This window comes from Mytilus galloprovincialis, chromosome 5, assembly GCF_965363235.1.
Source record: "Mytilus galloprovincialis chromosome 5, xbMytGall1.hap1.1, whole genome shotgun sequence".
In the NCBI taxonomy this organism is placed as follows: domain Eukaryota; kingdom Metazoa; phylum Mollusca; class Bivalvia; order Mytilida; family Mytilidae; genus Mytilus; species Mytilus galloprovincialis.
Window position 1 is genome coordinate 11924940 of NC_134842.1, and position 21393 is coordinate 11946332.

The window sequence follows — 21393 nt, forward strand, 5'->3', positions numbered from 1 at the left end:
GTCTATTCAAAATCCCTAAGAGTTTTTGAAGATTTCTTTACCATGCAAATAGCATGACACTCTTCCAACAAGGGCCACAATTCACATTCTTTATATAATACAACCTAATGTCTGATTTTATAATGACCCCTGTTTAGATAACATATACATGCATTATTTTTTTAATTTTCAATCATGGTGCAGGGAGCCATAATTGTACACAAACTTTTATCAAAATCTGTAAATTTACCTAAAATTGGTGATATTAAACACTTAACCCTTTCGCCGATGAGTCCCGGTTTTGAAAGAATATGGAAGAATTGAAGCCAAACTAGTATACTTTTTTGACATAAAATGTCGTTTTATATACAAAACACTTGGAATGGACATCGTTCATCGTGAGGAATTTGTACAGCCTCATAAAATGTTTCAAGTACTTCATTTGTACACACTAATAGGGTATTTAAACTAATAACAGGTTAAGAAAATATCAAATGGTGCTATGATCTGTGCGTCTCTTTAAAATATACTGATCTAGTCCTGATTCCAGATCATTTTTTAGTTTCATTTGATTGCTTTAGTAATTGTTAGTGAATTTAATAATGTGATAATTTAAATTGTTATTTTTATATGTTAAATAGATAGTATTATTGTTAAAATTTTGTAAAAGCAAATCATTTACCGGTATTCAAATTTTAGATGTGGTTAGATTTTTTTATGTTGTTTTACATTTGCTTGTGTTATTTTTTTATCATAATACAGAGATTTTTTTAATTTTAATCTCCATTGATGTTTTTAGAAACAAACGTGTTCTTTTTTCTTCTTCTGTTTTTTATTTTTACAAAATAAAAGGTTTGCTTGTATTCCTTCTTTTTTATAACGAATATTTTCCACTGTTTTCATTTATTTTTTTTTGCTTGATTTTTTGTGCTTTTGCTTGTTTTTTTATTTCACCTAATAAAAAGATTTCAATACTGAAGACTTTTACTATAGGTTCTTATTATTGTTATTATCCTCATCTCATGGGTTTTTGTGCTATTAACAATTATTTCCGTCAAGTACTACAGAACTTTGGTTTGCAGTTCGACTTTGATCAGTTGAAATGTAAGGTTTTCTATGATCTGTCAGACACCTTCTTCCTGTTTATTTTTGTATTTTTCAATATGATCAGCAATAGAAGAAATATCCTCCCTGAAAATTAGAGAAATACCAGTCAACCTGTTATAGAGTTATTTCCCTTAAAATACAAATTTACAGTTTCTCACTGTTATCTTAAGTAAGTAAGTAAATTTTATTTAGAGTCGGCATATATATACATAATAACAGACAATTTAAATAACATCTTAATTGCTTGAAGATGATGATTGTCCTGAAATGTTGATCTTTTATGCAGATGTGATCTCAAAAACTATAGATTACATTTGTGATTCGTATACTTTGGATTCATTTATTTTTGTTGATACAAATTTTTGTGGATAATTGATTTCATGTTTTCCAAGAGACTGCATATAATATTACAGCAAATTTGTAATTCGTTGAATATTTTACTTCGTGTTTTCCATGTGCCTGCGAAATCCACGGAAATTGGAACTAGGACATTTCACCAGGTGAGTGAATCAGACACAGGTATGCCTCTTGTTTAATCTTTAGGACACTTAAATCATGTTTAAAATGATACAGAATTAACTTTTTATCTTGTCACAGATACAGTATTTTGTGCAATTGTTAGTTTTTCTAATTTAATGTTTTATATTCAGGCCCAGTGTTAATGAATCCGAGGTTATAGAGAAACAGTATTATTTAGTAAATCCAATTTATGTTAGTACATTAGTCTTAGTATCCTGACTTTCATTTTGCTAATGAATAAAGACATGTATGGCTATTTATATGCCCTCTAGATGTCCTTGTGGTATTTTAGGGTTGATGTACCACTTACTTCAATATTCATGTTTAGAATAAGGTGCAGATCTGAAAAAGAAAAAAAATTCTGAGGAATATTTATTTGTCATTCCACACTCAATTAGCAGCATTAAATGTTACAATCTTTATTACTACAAGTTTATTTCAAAAGGGATTTGTATAGTGTCTTCACAAAAGTAGGTAACCAGAGCACAAGTTAATTAGTTGAGTGCTTTGATTTACCCAAACATGACATGGTGCACTAATCAACTGTTTGTATTGAATGTTATTTGTTGCAGTTACATGCAGTAAGTTGATGTCTTATCAAAGACAGTCTGGTCTTGTCTTAAGATTTTTTAATATTTAAACTGTAACTAGCCAAAGTGATTTTATCAAAACTGCCAACAGACAAAACTAGCGATATCAACTACAATATTTTTTCACTACGAACATTTTGTGGCAGTGTAGTATTCATTGAGGATAAGATATAACGTTTAACCGAGAGAAACTAGTGGTTTTTACTACATCATTTCTCGTTGTTAACATTGTGTGGGAGTGTAGTATTCAGAGTAGAGAAGCCATAACTGTCAACCGAGAGAAACTAAGGATTTTTACTACAGCATTTCTTGTTGTTAACATTGTGTGGTAGTGTAGTATTCAGAGTAGAGAAGCCATAACTGTCAACCGAGAGAAACTAGTGGTTGTTTACTACATCATTTCTCGTTGTTAACATTGTGTGGTAGTGTAGTATTCAGAGTAGGGAAGCCATAACTGTCAACCAAGAGAAACTAGTGGTTTTTACCACAGCATTTCTCGTTGTTAACATTGTGTGGTAGTGTAGTATTCAGAGTAGAGAAGCCATAACTGTCAACCGCGAGAAACTAAGGGTTTTTACCACAGCATTTCTCATTGTTAACATTGTGTGGTAGTGTAGTATTCAGAGTAGAGAAGCCATAACTGTCAACCGAGAGAAACTATTGGTTTTTACTACAGCATTTCTTGTTGTTAACATTGTGTGGTAGTGTAGTATTCAGAGTAGAGAAGCCATAACTGTCAACCGAGAGAAACTAAGGGTTTTTACTACAGCATTTCTTGTTGTTAACATTGTGTGGTAGTTTAGTATTCAGAGTAGAGAAGCCATAACTGTCAACCGAGAGAAACTAGTGGTTTTTACTACATCATTTCTCGCTGTTAACATTGTGTGGTAGTGTAGTATTCAGAGTAGAGAAGCCATAACTGTCAACCGAGAGAAACTAGTGGTTTTTACCACAACATTTCTCGTTGTTAATATTGTGTGGTAGTGTAGTATTCAGAGTAGAAAATCCATAACTGTCAACCGAGAGAAACTAGTGGTTTTTACTACATCATTTCTCGTTGTTAACATTGTGTGGTAGTGTAGTATTCAGAGTAGAGAAGCCATAACTGTCTACAGAAACAAACTTAGGGTTTTTACTACAGCATTTCTTGTTGTTAACATTGTGTGGTAGTGTATTATTGATTTAATGGAAGCTTATCCTAAGCTCTTGTACATGGTAGGTATATTAACGTGAACATTGTTGATCTTAATATTGTATGAACCCTAAAGAAAATAAAATTAATATTGATGTCACGCTACTAAAATAATACAATAATCAACATATTAAGTTTTGATTCTAGTGAATATGCATTTTGTCGACTAAATGTTCGATCAATAACAATGTATATCGGAAAAAGCATCTTTTCACATAAAAAAAGCATGCAGAAGATACTGGTACTAAAATACTATAGGAGATACCAAACAAAAAAAAACCGAAACAAAACAAAACAAAACAAATTACAAATTCAATGCACCGAAAAGTAAAACACGAGACAGAATTACAAAAGACCGAACAACACTAATCCCTCGATAAGTATGAACGTTTAAGATGCTCCGGTAGGTTAAGGAGATCGTCTAGTGCTACTCATCCATAGGCACTGGTCTCTGAAATTTCTTTACCTATATACTTTAAAATAACAATTTAGTGCATGTGCACCAAACACAATAATGATGTCAAGATCTGCTGAAAAGTAGAATTCATGATCACAATAGAAAAAGATTTCAAACGGTCATGCACACACATCATGATAGCGTCAGTAAAATTTCCGAATGCGTGATTTCCATTTGTAACAGAAGAACCATCGGTCTGATATCTATGGTGGCCGGTTAATGCCATTTCGCGTTTTCGCCTTTTCGCGTTATCGACTTCGCGTTTTCGCGTTTTCGCCCTAAAGAATGTGAAAGGCGAAAATGCGAAATGCCTTAACCGGCCATCATAGATATCTTCCTTGGAATCAGTTCCAATCCTCTATCAATAAATTCATGTCAGTTCTATTGCAACTTTTATCTTTGACTTCTGTGACCAAACTACAATGTCTGGGCGTAGGGTTGTCTGTACACATTCAGGAAAAACAAGCTTCTTGCCGATGTAAGCCCTCAAGTACCGTTCACTAACCTTGTACAAGATGAAGTGCTCATGTGACTGTGTTGTATGACCAGTATACCCCCTCTCTAACGAATCGGATCTACTTTGCCTCTGTTATTGTTGGTTTCTTCTTCCTTTTCCCAATATCAAGGAACCGTTCTGCCAGATGTTTTAGGACCTTGTCGTGCCGGCATCGATATCTTCTCCGTGTCAGCAAAACCTTAAAGCCTGAAAGTATATGTGCCATCGTGACTCTTTCACCACAAAACTTGCAGCCTGGTTCTTCTACTAGCTAAATATATTATCATTCCCCACTGTAAGTTTGAAGGGGAATGAAGTGTATCGTAGACTGACCTTAGAATGAATGAAATTCTGAATAGTTCCATCCTCCATAATTCTGCCCATGTGATCTTTGTTTCTGGCAAGTTAAACTTCATCCATGTTCCCTTTGCGGCTAAGGTCTAATGCCTTTGCTCTTCTTGTCTTACTTCTGACTGCACCATGATGCTCTTCTCCGTTGGTGTTTCCTTTGACCACAGTTGGAAATGTTTCATTCTTAATCACTGTCTACCAGAACTGGTGTTTCTCGCTATGTCTTTGTGATGAAGAACATTTTCTGCTTGATCTACTGCAGTCTCGCTGACCATTTTCACCTAGTACGTATGGGAGCTTTAGGGAGACGGATTTATATAAGAGCTCTGCTCTTGTTTCCTAATCCCAGTTATTGAATCTTTTGTGAGGGGTCTTTTGTATATTTCGTATTTATGTCTTTACCCTTGTAGCTATATATATAATGATTTCTTTAATAAAATATGTTTACAGTAGTACGTATGTGTATAATTCCAGCCTTACTGATCTTTCTATTCTTTGAGTCTATGAGAGTTATAACAAATTTGCTCTAAATACCTTGTATTCCTCCAAATTTTATGTTAAAAGTAGCTAAAGTTGTGATGATTTACTGTAAAGACCTATGGCTGTAAAACTTAGTGGAATCCTAGCCATCTTCTGAGATGACTGTTTATTTTTCTTTCTACAGCTTCGACTGTTGTTGCTGTCATTTCATAGATCATGACAAGCCATGTCACTCTTGGTAGCAATCCATGTTGGTATATCCAAGCCTTAAGCTTCCCAGGCAATCAACTCTTATCTAAACTTCTTTAGCCATTCTGCAACCTGCGTTTGTACTGTCTTCACATTGATATAGTCTTTAAGGGTGACACCAAACAATTTTCTAAGACACTTGCTTTAAACATATTTATGTATAGTGGATTGAGAAACAAGTAATAACTTATATTGATCCCTTTCCACGGGGTGCGAGTGCTACCGTGTAGCGGCTTTAGCCTGTTCATTATTTACAAGGGTGTCTTTTACGTGCAAGAGATATTGCTCTCTCTTAACACAGGTCATTTAAAAAAAGAAGATGTGGTATGATTGCCAATGAGACAACTGTCCACAAAAGACCAAAATGACACATACATTAACAACTATAGGTCACCGTACGGCCTTCAACAATGAGAAAAGCCCATATCGCATAGTCAGCCATGAAAGGCCCCGATAAGACAATGTAAAACAATTCAAACGAGAAAACAAACGGCCTTATTTATATAAAAAAAATTAACGAGAAACAAATATGTAACACATAAACAAACGACAACCACTGAATTACAGGCTCCTGACTTGGGACAGGCACATAATGTGGCGGGTTAAACATATTAGCGGGATCCCAACCCTCCCCCTAACCTGGGACAGTGATATAACAGTACAACATATATAAGAACGAACTATAAAAATCAGTTGAAAAAGGCTTAACTCATCAGATGGATAAAAATACAGCCATTTATAGTCCCCTTCCGACGGGCTCTCATCGTTCCTCAAGGCCACACTTCCAAGGTACTTTTAATAGTGTTATACTTCCTGAGTATCATTGATCTTCACTTCCTTTACTTAAATTTCATCCTGGCCCAAATGGATACGTCTTCCAGTGCTCATCTTGCATGACTATAGGATGACGTTGTTACTATATAAACGTCATCCATGAACCTTTTTGTTGCTGGTTGAAAAATCCCTGGATTTGTCTTTAGACCTCTTGTTTCTCTTCCTGCTGCCTTCATTGTTATATGATCATAATTATGAATAGTATCAGTGAGGTCACCGTGGTACAACACGTTACTGATCCTTTCTCTAACTTCTGCCATGCTGTCTTATTATTTATAGTAAATCGCAGCTATATTCCACCAACATACTTTTGAAATATTTTCTTGATGTGAACTGGAATGCAGTAGTGCTTCTTTGTCATTTCTATCAATCTGTGTGGTACTGATCCATGTGTGTGTGTACCAGGTCTAATCATACAATTGTCAAATTCTTCTTTCCAGTCTTCGCATCATGAATGAGTTGTGTTAGGATACTTCACATCCTGAAAAAACTGCAATGCCTCCTTTCTGCATAGATGAATTGATGTAACCATTATCTACTTTAATTGTATATTTCATCATCCTGTTAGCCAATACAGAGTAGATTTCCCCCTCTACGTGCGCTCAACAGTGAATAAACTAAAAGAACTAGCCAAGGAATTTGTTTTTGTCCCGGCCGATAAAGCTGCTAATAATATTATTATTGTTTGACGTAAATTTTACATTGAGGTTCTGAAAAAAGAAATTACCAATTCACCAACATTCCAACTGACTCCATTTTCAGAAATCGACATCTGTAACAAACATAAACTTTTAGCTACCGCTTTACAAGCAGAACCGAATACAATGAAAGTCCCTACTATGTATTGGTTTCCGAAGCTACACAAAACACCTTACAAATATAGATTTATTTCGTCTTCAAGCCATTGTTCCACTATTAAATTGTCTATTCTTCTTACCAGTACACTTGGTACAATCAAAAACCTGATAATAAATTGTTCAAATAAGGCCTTCGAAAATAGTGGAATTGATTACTTTTGGAGTGTCAAGAACTCGTTGGAAGTACTTGATAAATTGCATGCTTATATTGGTGATTTTGAATCTGTTCAAAGTTTTGATTTTTCTACCCTGTATACCACATTGCCTCACATTCTCATTAAGAAAAAATTCACCCACCTCATTAAATGGGCATTTAAAAAGTCAGAATGTGAATATATATGTTCAAACTCTTTTAGGTCATTTTTTAGTAGCAATAAACAAAAAAACTATGTCAATTGGACATGCTTTGATACTATATATGCCCTTAAATTTTTACTAGATAACATTTTTGTTCGCTTTGGAGATTCCGTATATCGTCAGGTTATTGGAATTCCAATGGGGACTAACTGTACACCACTTATTGCGGACCTGTTTTTGTATTGCTATGAGTTACAATTTATGACAAAAATCAGCAAAGACCCATCGAAACAACATCTGATAAACAAATTTAATAATACTTTTAGATATTTGGATGACATTTTGGCTCTCAATAATGACGACTATAGTATGTATACTAAAGAAATGTATCCTGTTGAACTTACTTTAAATAAAGCTAATACTAACAATGACCACTGCCCTTTCCTCGATCTTGATATCTATATCACTAACGGAAAGCTTAATACTAAAATTTATGATAAAAGAGATGATTTTTCATTTACTATCGTTAATTATCCATTTTTAGATGGTGACGTTCCATTGTCACCATGTTACGGTGTTTACATATCTCAACTTGTACGATTCGCTCGTGTATGTAACAATGTTTTAGATTTTAACGAGAGAAATTTATGTATTACTGAAAAATTAGGGTTTTCGATATCACAAACTAGTCAAAACATTTACTAAATTTTATCATCGGTATAAGGACATCATTCTTAAATATAGCTCAACATGCAGACTTCTTATACGTTCAGGTATTTCACATCCAATTTTTTATGGAAATATTCTTTATAAAGCACAGAAATGTCTGTATTCACCTCAGAAACTAACAAAACCTTTAAATAGACTTATCAAGAAGGGATATAGTTACGATACTGTTGTCAGGTCACTAAAGATTGCTTATTTTGGCGTTAATATTGATTCACTTATAGGGTCTTTGCATCGGAACTAAACACATTTATTAAAAAACCAGTTGTTGGCATGACACGGGTTATGTTCTTCTCATATATGTTATGATGGTATGATACTAAACCCCTAACGGGAAGGATTGTTCCTGATATTCATATGATGAAATCATAATCTTTCAATCAGTTTAATTGAAGTCTGGAGCTGGCATGTCAGTTAACTTGCTGCTAGTAGTCTGTTGTTATTTATGTATTATTGTCATTTTGTTTATTTTCTTTGGTTACATCTTCTGACATCAGACTCGGACTTCTCTTGAATTGAATTTTAAATGTGCGTATTGTTATGCATTTACTTGTCTACATTGGCTAGAGGTATAGGGGGAGGGTTGAGATCTCATAAACATGTTAAACCCCGCCGCATGTTTGCGCCTGTCCCAAGTCAGGAGCCTCTGGCCTTTGTTAGTCTTGTATTTTTTTTAATTTTATTTTCTTGTGTACAATTCGGAAATTAGTATGACGTTCATTATCACTGAACTAGTATATATTTGTTTAGGGGCCAGCTGAAGGACGCCTCCGGGTGCGGGAATGTCTCGCTACATTGAAGACCTGTTAGTGACCTTCTGCTGTTGTTTTTTCTATGGTCGGGTTGTTGTCTCTTTGACACATTCCCCATTTCCAATCTCAATTTTATTAATCTATGAAAAGTCTTTCGAATCTTTTTTCTTTGGTACAAAGCACCCTTCTGCCTTCTGTTAGCTATCAGTCATGGCCCTTTTCTTTCATAGTGTTCGAAATAACTGCCACAGTTTTCTAAGTACCTTTGTACATTTCTTTTCATTGTACATCACTGTATACAGGTGCTGGTCCTGTTCTTGACTTTTTTACCACACACTTCTTTCCATGTTGGTGCCTTTGTTTCAAATTTTATTGGCTTTTCTTCTTCTCTCACTCTTAGGCAATTTCACAAAGGTGTCTATCTTTCTTTATCTGAGTGTGTTTCATGCAGATACTTTTTACTTCTTCCTTACTACAATGCAGATGTACTGTTCTTTCTCAACCCAACAGTGTTTTTGTGTAGTTGTATCGATTCTTGATGAAGTTTGCTCTATATTTCGCTCTCTTGTTTTCGTTATTCTTGAGTTGTTCTTCCCTTCTAATTCTTCTCAACTCATCTCTATTACTGTCTGTAAGGCAGGCTATTCTTATTTGAGCTCCTTCATTAGATGTTTTTTTTGTGGTTTTTTTTTTACAGCACTGATTCGATATGGCTGCATGCTGGTTTCAGCAGTTTAGTGGTCAGTATTTTGGTACTGACACGATCTATAACAGTGTCCGTCACAAGAATTCTTTAAAACGTTGTTTTCATCATGATAGTCAAGTTTTCATAAACCACTGAGTAATAACAGACATAAAGTATGTCTCTTGTAATTATAAATCAGTCATGATAGATATCTAGGTGTATAGTCCACCATATTTGCAGGGTCACCGCATTAAAAATATACTAGTTTTAGATATTTTTAAAAAATGCGTATTTTTTATAAAATATTAAAATTTTATTAGATTTAAATATGTAACTTTGTTTTAGTAAAACAAATATAATAAGGATAAACGGTAAAACTTGTATTTACACTGTACAGATCATACTGCCATGAGCTTAAACATTAGATTTTAAAATTCCAAAAATGGATAAAATAAGATAAGATAAGATAAGAAAACTTTATTTTTATTCGGCATAAGTACAAAAAAGCAACACAAGCTCTAAGGAGCTTTTGATCGAATATAAAAACATATAAATAACATAAAAACAGTGCATTTCGACATATAAAACAACCTGTAATGCAAAGTTGAAAATCTCACATACACAGCATGCAATAAAAATATGCAACAAATTTTCGAATGAAGTAAAAACCTGCTAGACCAGAGCAACCAAAAGCAGCATAAATAATAAATAAACAGCTCAAGAATTACCTGCAAGCAGAACAGCGACATTCCAAACCGTTCCAGGACTAAACAAGACTTTTAAAATGTGAAAAACTGTTTTCAGTCCTGAAATGGTTTGGAAGCCTGTTCCATAAAGTAGCAGCAGCAAATTTGAACCAATTTTTTTTACCGTAACGGGTTGACTTTACCTGTGGAATTTCAAGAATATTTACATACCTGAAAGAATATTTAGATTTTTTTACATTCACCAAATTTTGTAAGCACGCAGGAGCTATGTTGTTTATAATTTTAAAAGTTTCTAGAGCCATTGTTCGTACACACTATACTTATATATAACAATAAATATATCAAACACAATTTATAATTGCCGATCGCCCACGAGACTTGAAGGACACCGGATTTTATTATAATCTATTTAACAAACATAATATTTTTCAATAATATATATATATATATAAACAATGCTTTCAATACAAAACGAAAACATTGACTCCGTCATAAACGAACCCACCGGCCAGGAAAAACCAACAACCAAGTTACCTTAGTCGATATGGAAACCTGTGTCCAAACCCTAATGCTCGGAAGATCGTCTCGAGAGGTGTACTTGGACAATACTGAAAATTAGCTTATTTTTACATAAACAAAATATCATCAAAATGTGTAATAGCAAACAAAAATACCAATATATAGTACAAAAAACAAGAAAAAATCAAACAATAATGAACCAACATTAAATCTGAACTTGACCAGTTCGAAGTTGGCGAGAGAATGGTCTGATAGGGAAATTAACCCGCCAAAAAATGACCATTCACGTGATACTACAATTAATATCACGTGTCCATACATATATTGAAAGAACTGTTAGTACAATAATTTTCCTCTATACTTCGAAACGCGGAAAATTATAATTATCCGTCTGATCTGCAAGGAGAGCACCTTGGCTTTAAGTAAGAGGTCCTCGTAGGAGCTGGTAAAATCCTCATATATACAAAACGGAGTGCTCTTTCCTGCACCTTTTCTAGTTTTTTGGAATTTTTCTCAGTGCAAAAATGCCATGCCAAAGGGCAAAAATTAAAATTACTAAGAAGCAAAGTATGAAATATAGTAAGTTTACTAAGTCTATCCAAAACTGAGCCTAAACGTTTTATAACATTTAATTGCTGTGATGCCTTCCTACAGATTGAGCTATCATGAACATCAAAATATAGCTGGTAGTATATTTCAATACCTAATAATTTTACTGTTTTTTCACATGTAAGGTTCAAATTTTGAATATGTATAGATGGGATTTTTTCAAAGGTCTTTTTGCCAACAGCCAAAACTTGAAATTTGTCAGGATTTGCTTGCATTTTATTCACCCTGAACCACTCAATAAGTATTTTTGAATCAGATTTCAAAGTTGAAATTAATGAATCGAAATCTGGAGTACAGAAAGACAAAGTATTGTCATCTGCATAGTTATATACTACCATTTTTAACAAAAAAGAAAAATATCATTTATGAAATATGTTAAAAAACAATGGCCCTAGTATCGAACCCTGCGATACGCCTTTATGGATGTGCAGCCCAACCACTCAGAACATTGTTGACTTTAATTTGATGTTTTCGATTAGATAAATAGGACTTTAAAAGAGCAACTGCATTGGGGGTTAAACCATATGCTGATAATTTATCTAGCAAAATATTGTGAGGCAGGCAGTCAAAAGCCTTAGAAAGATCCATTAATACCGCTGCAATGTACTGGTTTTTATCTAGAGCTTCACGCCAGTCTTCTAACACTCTGTGGAGTGTGGACTGACATCCATGTCCACGTCTAAATGTACACAAAAAATGGATTAAATATTTTATCAAAATAATCAGTTAATTGAATTTCATATATTTTTTCAAAGATTTTAGAAAATATGGGTAAGACACTAACTGGTCTATAATTTGTTTTTAATAATGGGTCACTCTTTTTATGAAGGGGGTCACTTGGACTTCTGTAAGTTTATCAGGGAAACAGTTATTTTCAATTGACAAATTTACAACAGTTGACGGTCAGCTGTGGTGCAAAACTTTAAATTAATACTGATTGTTTAAAGATGTCCACTTGTTAAAAGATAAAAATATGTGACAAGATTTATTTATGTCAGTGATGATAAAAAGTTAACAAAGAAACGAGGTTCATCTTTAGATGTTTCATTAAAATCTAAAATCTCATTTACTCATGATGCCGGTTAATTTATTTTAACATGTATGTTAAAAATAGAACATTGAGGATCATTTTAGATATTATTTATCATACAGCAACATGTTTAATTCTCTATTTTTAAGTATTTAAGGGCATACGATACAGTAGAGATCCCTCGTTGATTTTTTCTTGAAATTTTGATAGAAGGTCAATTTCAATGTGTACTTTTCAAATATGCAAAGAAAAAAGTACCTTCATGACTTACTTTTTGAGATAATTTGGTTCAAAATTTGCATATTTGGAAGAAAATCCCTGAAATTTCATAAATTATGACTTTTAAAGAAAGTAACAATACTTTTGAACGAAAAGTCATAACTTAACCGGGTTTTTAGTAAAATATTCCCTTGATCCATGGCATCAACATGCTGAAACAAGTTTAAGGTTAAATCAAATCATCATGTTCCGGATTTAGATTGCTATATCCGAAATAAAGAAATTGACCATATTTTTGCGTCTTTTCGGAAGTGCAGAAAAAATTTGATCGTTGATTTTTTCTTGAAATTTTGGCGGAGTGTTCTTGAAACAGTACTTGATTGATTGCAAATGAAAAAAATTGGGGTCCATGTGCTTGTTTTTTCAATAAAAGCCATATACCTTAATTTTTTACGACGTCTGTCAGTATGGCGCTAAATTACGTTAAATTAAGTTTTAATCGCAACAACGTCGTGTAATCATTCCCGCCGTACACGAGTTCCGCCGCTGTCAAGTATATGCAGGTGTTTTTCAAAGCGTTGATACTTATCATAAACATTTATAAGATGGTTAGTCATAAAATGGAAAAACATTTGTGCTAAACATATACGAAACGAAATTTGCACAGGAACCTTTTCATAATAAAAAAAAAGACTATACAAAAGGATACTAGCAGATTGCTTTGTCAGATGTACGGCAAAAACGAAAATCTGATAGAAGTATAAAGGTGCATCTCCGTCCGACATTAATTCTAAATTGCTTCATATACTGTGAGAGGATAGACAACATTATTGAAATGACAAAATGTGAACCAACTTTAAATTAGGTGAGGCGATACCATAAACTGACAACAGTATAACCTTCAACAATGACAAACCCGTTACCGTATCGTCAACTTTAAAAGGTCCCGACGTACTTTGATTTTTTTTTACATTCAAAAGATAATCATCTTTCAAATTTGAATTATAAGCAGTACTTCTTGTTTTATAATAAGAGCTGTTTTGTGCAATTTAACTCATGCCATTATTGCCTCAATCGACCGAAAATGAAGTTGTAATATAATATTTCATAGGAAGTACAACAACCGGTATAAGAGAATAATATTGAACGACGTATACGTATGAATATTGGCGTACTTGTTTGTCTAGAAGTAGAGCTATATTGAAAACATTTTGTTCGTCTGTCCGATCGTTTAACTATATGACGAGTTTTAACGTGTGTACGCTTTCTGATCTGTCTGTCTGCAATTACTAATTTAGTGTACATTTGCCGATACTTCAATTTTTATCTCTCAATTCATTGAAGTACAATAAGGACATGCTTATACAAACAAGTAGACGTGGTATGATTACCAATGAGGCAAATCTCAATCAGAGACCAAATGGTTAAACGACTATAGGACATCGGACGGCCTTCAACAATGAGTAAAACCCATACCGCATAGTAAGCTATGAAAGGCCCCTACATGACAAATGCAAAACAACTCAAACGGGAAACTTACGGCCTAATTTAAGTACAAAACAATGAACAAAATAAAAATATAATGAACACCAAAAGACACCATTTAATTATAAGTCCTTTTAACAGCATGTGAACGGGCGGTGTCTTGTTTTGGTCTATTACATGCAGTTTCATATACAAAAAGAATACAACCAATTAAACAAACAAACGTGTGACAATTCTGCATCTATTGGTAATATTTTGCTTAAATTCAAACCAAAAACGACACCAATATATTTTTTTGAAATCTTTTTAACCGACTTTTATTGACAGTTTTTCTACATACACATACAACATTATATGTTTTTAAAATATAATATTATGTACCAATTTCAAGTCCGGAACAGGATGAGACACTCTCTTTATTTATTATTTTATTTACGAATAGGGGTGTTATACGACCTTGTCCACCAATGAGGGTCTCGCACATGCAGTCGGTTTTGTTATCTCATTGATAGTCTGTTAAATTTGGCCTTACAATGGCAATTCTCCGTAAAATTTGGAAGCTGCCAAATGCTAAACAAGAAAAGAAAAAAAAGACACAAACTTAACTATTTTGATTCTGATGTTTTTCAATTCAAGATAGTATTATTAATTTTACTTCGAATTCATTATCAATAAATGAAAATAACTGTTCTCGTCATGAAAAATATTGCACAGCTGTACAACACGCTGTAGTAATGACTTTTGTGTATGGATTTCAACACCAAACCCGATTCGGCCACCCTACGCACCATAGACTTTGTTAAATGTTTCTCATTAATCACGGGTTCATACGTTTTCTCATTTCTTTAAGTTCCATTAAAATAACATTTTGATGTCATAAATGTGCAATTAGATATTTGCCGCTGGACGTTACGCAGCTACCAATACTCATAATTAGCTATTGCAGGTCGTTTTGTTCCGAATTGTGTTATTGGTAAAATGTTTTCAGCATGTTACAGTTTAAGCAACGAATAGTAAGATAGACCCCAACTCCTTGCAATTTTTCTTTCTCTATGTTGAGCAGATTCCGCTGGACCGTACAGTTTTGACAGTTATTCAGTGCCAGACTAAAAAGCTCCACAATTCTTCTTCCGTCTTTCCATGTTGTACTGTCAGTACTCTCTTCGAAAAAAATTCTGAGTCTATTACCATATCTTCAATTTCGTCATGCAAAATTGTATTTGATTTATTTTTGTACATCTGAAGTATTTCCTTTAATCTCACAGCTTTTCGGCGGATTTCTCCGTCTTTAAGAAACGGCGTGACCACTTTTTTAGCAGGTACTTTTTTTAAATTCGCGCAACCGAAATTAATGACGTCAGTAAATACTCCGCGAAATATGACTTCTTTTAAAGCGACGTCGCGAAATGTTAACGTTCTTATTAGAAACATCGCGAAATTACAACGTTCTGGTTACCAACGTCGCGAAAACAACACGAACAGTTTTGAAAACGTTATTATCTGCCCTTGCTACTGTATCGTATTCCCTTAAGGGTGGAATGAAAAACAAAATTATCATTAATCATCATGATGATATGTCCTTATTTATATCCATTACTAGCTAGATATATGATTCTTTCCTTTCCGTTTTAGCTGAAATTTATTTTTGGTAATATGTTAAACCGAAGAATTAGCTCTTCTGCTTGGAAAACAAAAAAGAATCAATCGGGAACCACTAATGACAGGACGATTGCCCGGATAGTGACAGGACGGTTGACCGGACGACATATAAATAGTCATAACTTTTTTGTTATCCGATAGATTTGTTTAATATTTGTAAACCTGAAAGATATTAAACTATATTTTATGAATATAAAAAAAAAGAGGAAAAATAATTATTTTTGAGCAAAAAAAGTTGACCGGACGGTATTCACACTCGCCAATATACGCTAAATATATATTCAACTGGTTGACGACAAGTGTTAATATCTCTTTTGTTTTACAATATTTGTCCATGAAACTCAGGAATCTGTGAGATTTATAAATATATTATACGAAAATATAAACTTGATTGCAAAAAAACGTGTTTTTCTCAAAAAAAAGTTGACCAGACGGTATTCACCCTCGCCGATATACGCTATATATATATTGAAATGGTCGACGACAAGTGTTAATATCTCTTTTGTTTTACAATATTTGTCCATGAAAATCAGGAACCTGTGAGATTGAATAGTATATTACACGAAAATATAAACTTTAAAGTAAAAAAGAAAAAAAATCTGCAAAAAAAGTTGACCGGACGGTATTCACCCTCGCCGATGTACGCGTTGATTATATTGAACTGAGCGACAAAAAATGTAAATATTTTTTTTTGTAAACAATATTTTTTCATAAAACTGAGATATGTGCGAGATGAATAAATATTTGATATGAAAATATAAACTCTATGATAAAAAAAATATTTTTCTTAAAAAAAAAGTTGACCGGACAGCTAACATTCGCCGATATATGCCTTAATAATAATAAATTGATTGACATAAGTGTTAATATTATTTTTTTTACCATATCTGTCCCTGAAATTTATGAACATTGGAGATGAATAAATATATTATACGAAAAATTGAACTATATATTTAAATAATAAAAAAATTTAAAAAAAAATTGACCGGACGGATTTTACATTATTATTATTTATTATACAGTATTTATAACAGCGCATTATATAATATTAAAATTACCCTAAGCGCTTTACAATATATTTCCATATACATATATAAGTATTAACAATAAAATATAAAAGCCCATGTTTAAAACTTTTAAAAGAAAAACATTTGAAAAACTAGCGTTTTCAATACATTCAATCGATATATGCCTTAAATATATTGAACTGATCGACACAAGACTAAAATATTTCTTCTTTGGTTATAATATTGTTAATAGCAATATTTTATGAAAAAATAACCTTTATAGCAAGGATATGTATAGTTAGAAATCCTTGTTTATAGTTAATAGTTTATATTACTATCGAATAAATGAAATTGTTTCAATTTGTTCAAATGGTAAAAATTGGGGTGTCTTCTCATTTATCCAACTTTTTAAAATAAGGCATTCTCATTTAGCCAACTTTTTATTTTTATTAATTATTGGGTTGTTTGTTTAGTAATAATATGGTGTCTTTATAAAATTTGACTGTAAATTTGTTCCTGTATGTTTTTATATTATCTAAAAAATATTATATAAAAAATAGGCGATAGTAAACTTGTTACATTTTATTTTTAAATAAAATTTAGTTTATATTAAATAATAAATAAATGTTTCATCAATTATACAGAAGAAACCCACAAATCAGATGCTTTTGATTTTGTTTATATATTTACATATATCTACTAAAACACACCCGCGAAATCGTTTAAATCTGCGAAAATAAAGTGTATTTGCTTTTTACTATCTATTCTTTGTTCACTAATCAATCCACGGTGGTCATTGATATATTATATAGATCCTCTCTATTTAATATACTTAGTGACGGTCACCTGATGAATTTTTGTAAAAGATTTTATGACTGGGGAATTTCAGAAAAGGTATCAAAAGTTATAGGTACTTTGGGACAGGACCATTGTTTTTTTTTCTAGCCCTGCTCCTGCTTTTTTTCCCCAAAAAGCACATTTTTTTCTATTAATTTCAATAATGTAAGCGTTTATCTGTATATTATGAACATTCATTACTAGAAATAAACTTATAATGTAGAGAGTCTTATAACAACAACACTTTAGGTACTGCTGCAGAAATTTTATTGACCTCTGGCCAGGGAAAGCTAGCGAAATGGTACGGAACTGTTTGTTATTTATAAATAAACTTGTAATTTTATATCCGGATGCCTTTATTTTCGTTTTTCTCCAAAAATAACACAAACGGAATAATCATAAGAGAGGATGTGAATGTGACTATTTGTGGTACCTACAGAATGTTTAATAGTATTGATATATGTTGTTTGAATTTTGTTCTGTTCAGTCTTTGTGTAGTAAAACGTATTCAACTTATATTTTGTCCCATTTGGATCATTTGGTCAGAAAAACAGAAAAAAGTACGAATGAAGAGGATCTATAACACAAAAAAAGCTCCATCTCATTGACAAATCTCTTCATGAATAAAAGTGCAACTGATATTTTTCTATCTAGTTCACATTTTAATTAACAGTTAAAAAACTTAAAAATACTTTCAAATGATTACATTAATTAACTTAATGTCAGTTGCACATTTTAACATGCTATGCTAAATAATACTACAGAAAATTTAATCCGGGTATAATTTTCAGTCTTATTTTTCACCTGTCATTCAACCCAAACTCTAATTGAAAAACCCTTTGTTCTTGATTACCTTTGATCTCATCTATCCAACTTTTTTTTTTTACCTTTACAACCTAAAATTTTAAAAAGTTGGATAAATGAGAATGAACCAAAATTGGCGGCAACAAATTGTTAACCGACCCCTTCCGTCTGCCAGAATAATTCTGCCAGCCAGACCCCTTTGCACCTCATTGATATAGTAATTCTGCAAGTAAAACATGCTAAGCACGAAGCAGTCAACTGGCAACTCTCTATATTTATGAATATATATTGAAAATTGTCTTTAAAAAGACATGCTAAAAGCAAACTATAGTAGAAATATAATTTGTGTGATCTGAACTGGTTGAAAGTCAGAGCATAAATGACTGAACAATTGAATAGTTATTATTAGGTGAGTTAAATGTTAATCTGAAATCCTGAACTTCATAAAATTTCTTCTTTAATTGGATACTAATTACCAACTGATGATAAGGTAATTCAATTAAATGTATTTGATGTCTCAGGTGTGAAAACTTTAATGACATGTTATTTGGCTTGATTGGTGATTACGACAAGTGTCAAAATTAGATTAATTTGATTAAATATCATTACTTCTAATATGCATTGGTGAACTCGCTCACATAAACATTTTGGGCTCATTGTTTTTACTTTAAAGTTTATTTTTCTTTTAAAATATTTATTTAATCTCACAAATTATTTCATTTCATGGACAGATATATCATAAAAATGAAGAGATATTAAAACTTGTGTTGATCAGTTCAATATATTTAAATAATAATATCGGCGAATGTTAATTCCCTCAGATCAACTTTTTTTTTTAAGAACAACATTTAACATATTTGATATAAAGTTTATATTTTCATATCAAGTACTTATTGATCTCTCAGATTTCATAAATTTGATAAAATAAAAGAGATATAAACACTTGGGTCTACCAACTTATATTAAGGCATATAACGGCGAATGTTTGTTCCGTCCGGTCATCTTTTTTTGAAGAAAAACATTTTTATTTACTATAAAGTTTATATTTTCATATCAAGTATTTATTGATCTCGTAGATTTCTTAGTTTCGTGTAAAAATATTGTAAAACAAATAAGATATTGACACTTATTTGTATCAGTTCAATATAATTAACGCGTACATCGGCGAATGTGAACACCGTCCGGTCAACTTTTTTTGGAGAAAAACTTTTTTTTTTCACTATAAAGTTTATATTGTCGTATCCAATATTTATTATTCTCACAGATTCCTGAATTTCATGATAAAATATTGTAAAACAAAAGAGATATCAACACTTGTCGTCGACCAGTTGAATATATATATAGCGTATATCGGCGAGGGTGAATACCGTCCGGTCAACTTTTTTTGCAGATTTGTTTTCTTTTTTACTTTAAAGTTTATATTTTCGTGTAATATATTATTCAATCTCACAGGTTCCTGAGTTTCATGGACAAATATTGTAAAACAAAAGAGATATTAACACTTGTCGTCGACCATTTCAATATATATATAGCGTATATCGGCGAGGGTGAATACCGTCCGGTCAACTTTTTTTTGAGAAAAACACGTTTTTTTGCAATCAAGTTTATATTTTCGTATAATATATTTATAAATCTCACAGATTCCTGAGTTTCATGGACAAATATTGTAAAACAAAAGAGATATTAACACTTGTCGTCAACCAGTTGAATATATATTTAGCGTATATTGGCGAGTGTGAATACCGTCCGGTCAACTTTTTTTGCTCAAAAATAATTATTTTTCCTCTTTTTTTTTTATATTCATAAAATATAGTTTAATACCTTTCAGGTTTACAAATATTAAACAAATCTATCGGATAACAAAAAAGTTATGACTATTTATATGTCGTCCGGTCAACCGTCCTGTCACTATCCGGGCAATCATCCTGTCATTAGTGCAACCCGAATCAATCAGGAAAAAATGATTCACTGATTTCCCAGTGTTTACGTTGTAAAATTAGAAATTATACATAATTTAACAAATCTCAAAGGAAAGAAATGGCTGGTTACAACAGCTCAAATCCATTTTTTACAGAAGAAGACGATAAGGGAAATTTTGGATCGCGGTATGATTCTGGATCTTCTCAAAATCCTTTTCAGTCTGACGCGGAAAACAGGAGAAATGAAGTTTTAACACAGATTCATGCCTCTGAAGACAGACAATTAGAATCTACACGAAGAATGTTACAGTCTATAGATGAATCTGAAAGAATTGGGGTTGCAACTGGAGAGGTAACATACACCATGAACAACATAACATCTTCCTCGTCTTTGACATAATTTGTTTTTGAATGCAGTATACATGTATTTTTGCGCCTGTCCCAAGTGAATCCGGGTCCCTCCGCCCTGATTTCGATTCACCCTAGTTACTGTTCGCCCTAGTTCCGTTTCGCCCTGAGACCGTTCACCCTGATACCTGTTCGCCCCAGGTATGTTCGCCCTGATTTTTATTTTTTATTATAGTGTTGTGTTGTGTGTATTTAATTGAATATGTTGAAGTCAGTCTACAATTTCGCCGAATATTTACGATTTTTATTTTTTAGTAATGTGTTGTGTTGTGTGTATTTAATTGAATATGTTGAAGTCAGTCTACAATTTCGCCGAATATTTACGATTTTTATTTTTTAGTTTAGTGTTGTGTTGTGTGTATTTAATTGAATATGTTGAAGTCAGTCTACAATTGCGACGAATATTTACGATGTATTATGTTGTCTACAGCTAGCTGCTACTAGGTTATAAGTTCCTGTAAATTTCAGGACTACAAGATATTGTGACTTGAGGTATTGAGAACTTAGTTAGTATCTGTATGTAATTACGTTACTAGGAAATTAGTTTTTGTGAATTTCAGCACTACATTGTATTTTTAAATGTATAACAACTGAAGACTAAGTTATTATGTTGTCTTGC

General features: G+C 32.5%; 1 protein-coding gene across 1 annotated transcript in view; it reads left to right on the forward strand.

Annotated features, from left to right (window-relative positions):
• The window catches only part of LOC143075157 (argininosuccinate lyase-like), a 56197-nt gene that overhangs the window by 26333 nt on the left and 8471 nt on the right, over positions 1 to 21393 (forward strand). Inside the window, 1 exon segment of the mRNA XM_076250484.1 lies at positions 20478 to 20718. Within this exon segment, the coding sequence (XP_076106599.1) occupies positions 20478 to 20718 (241 nt within the window).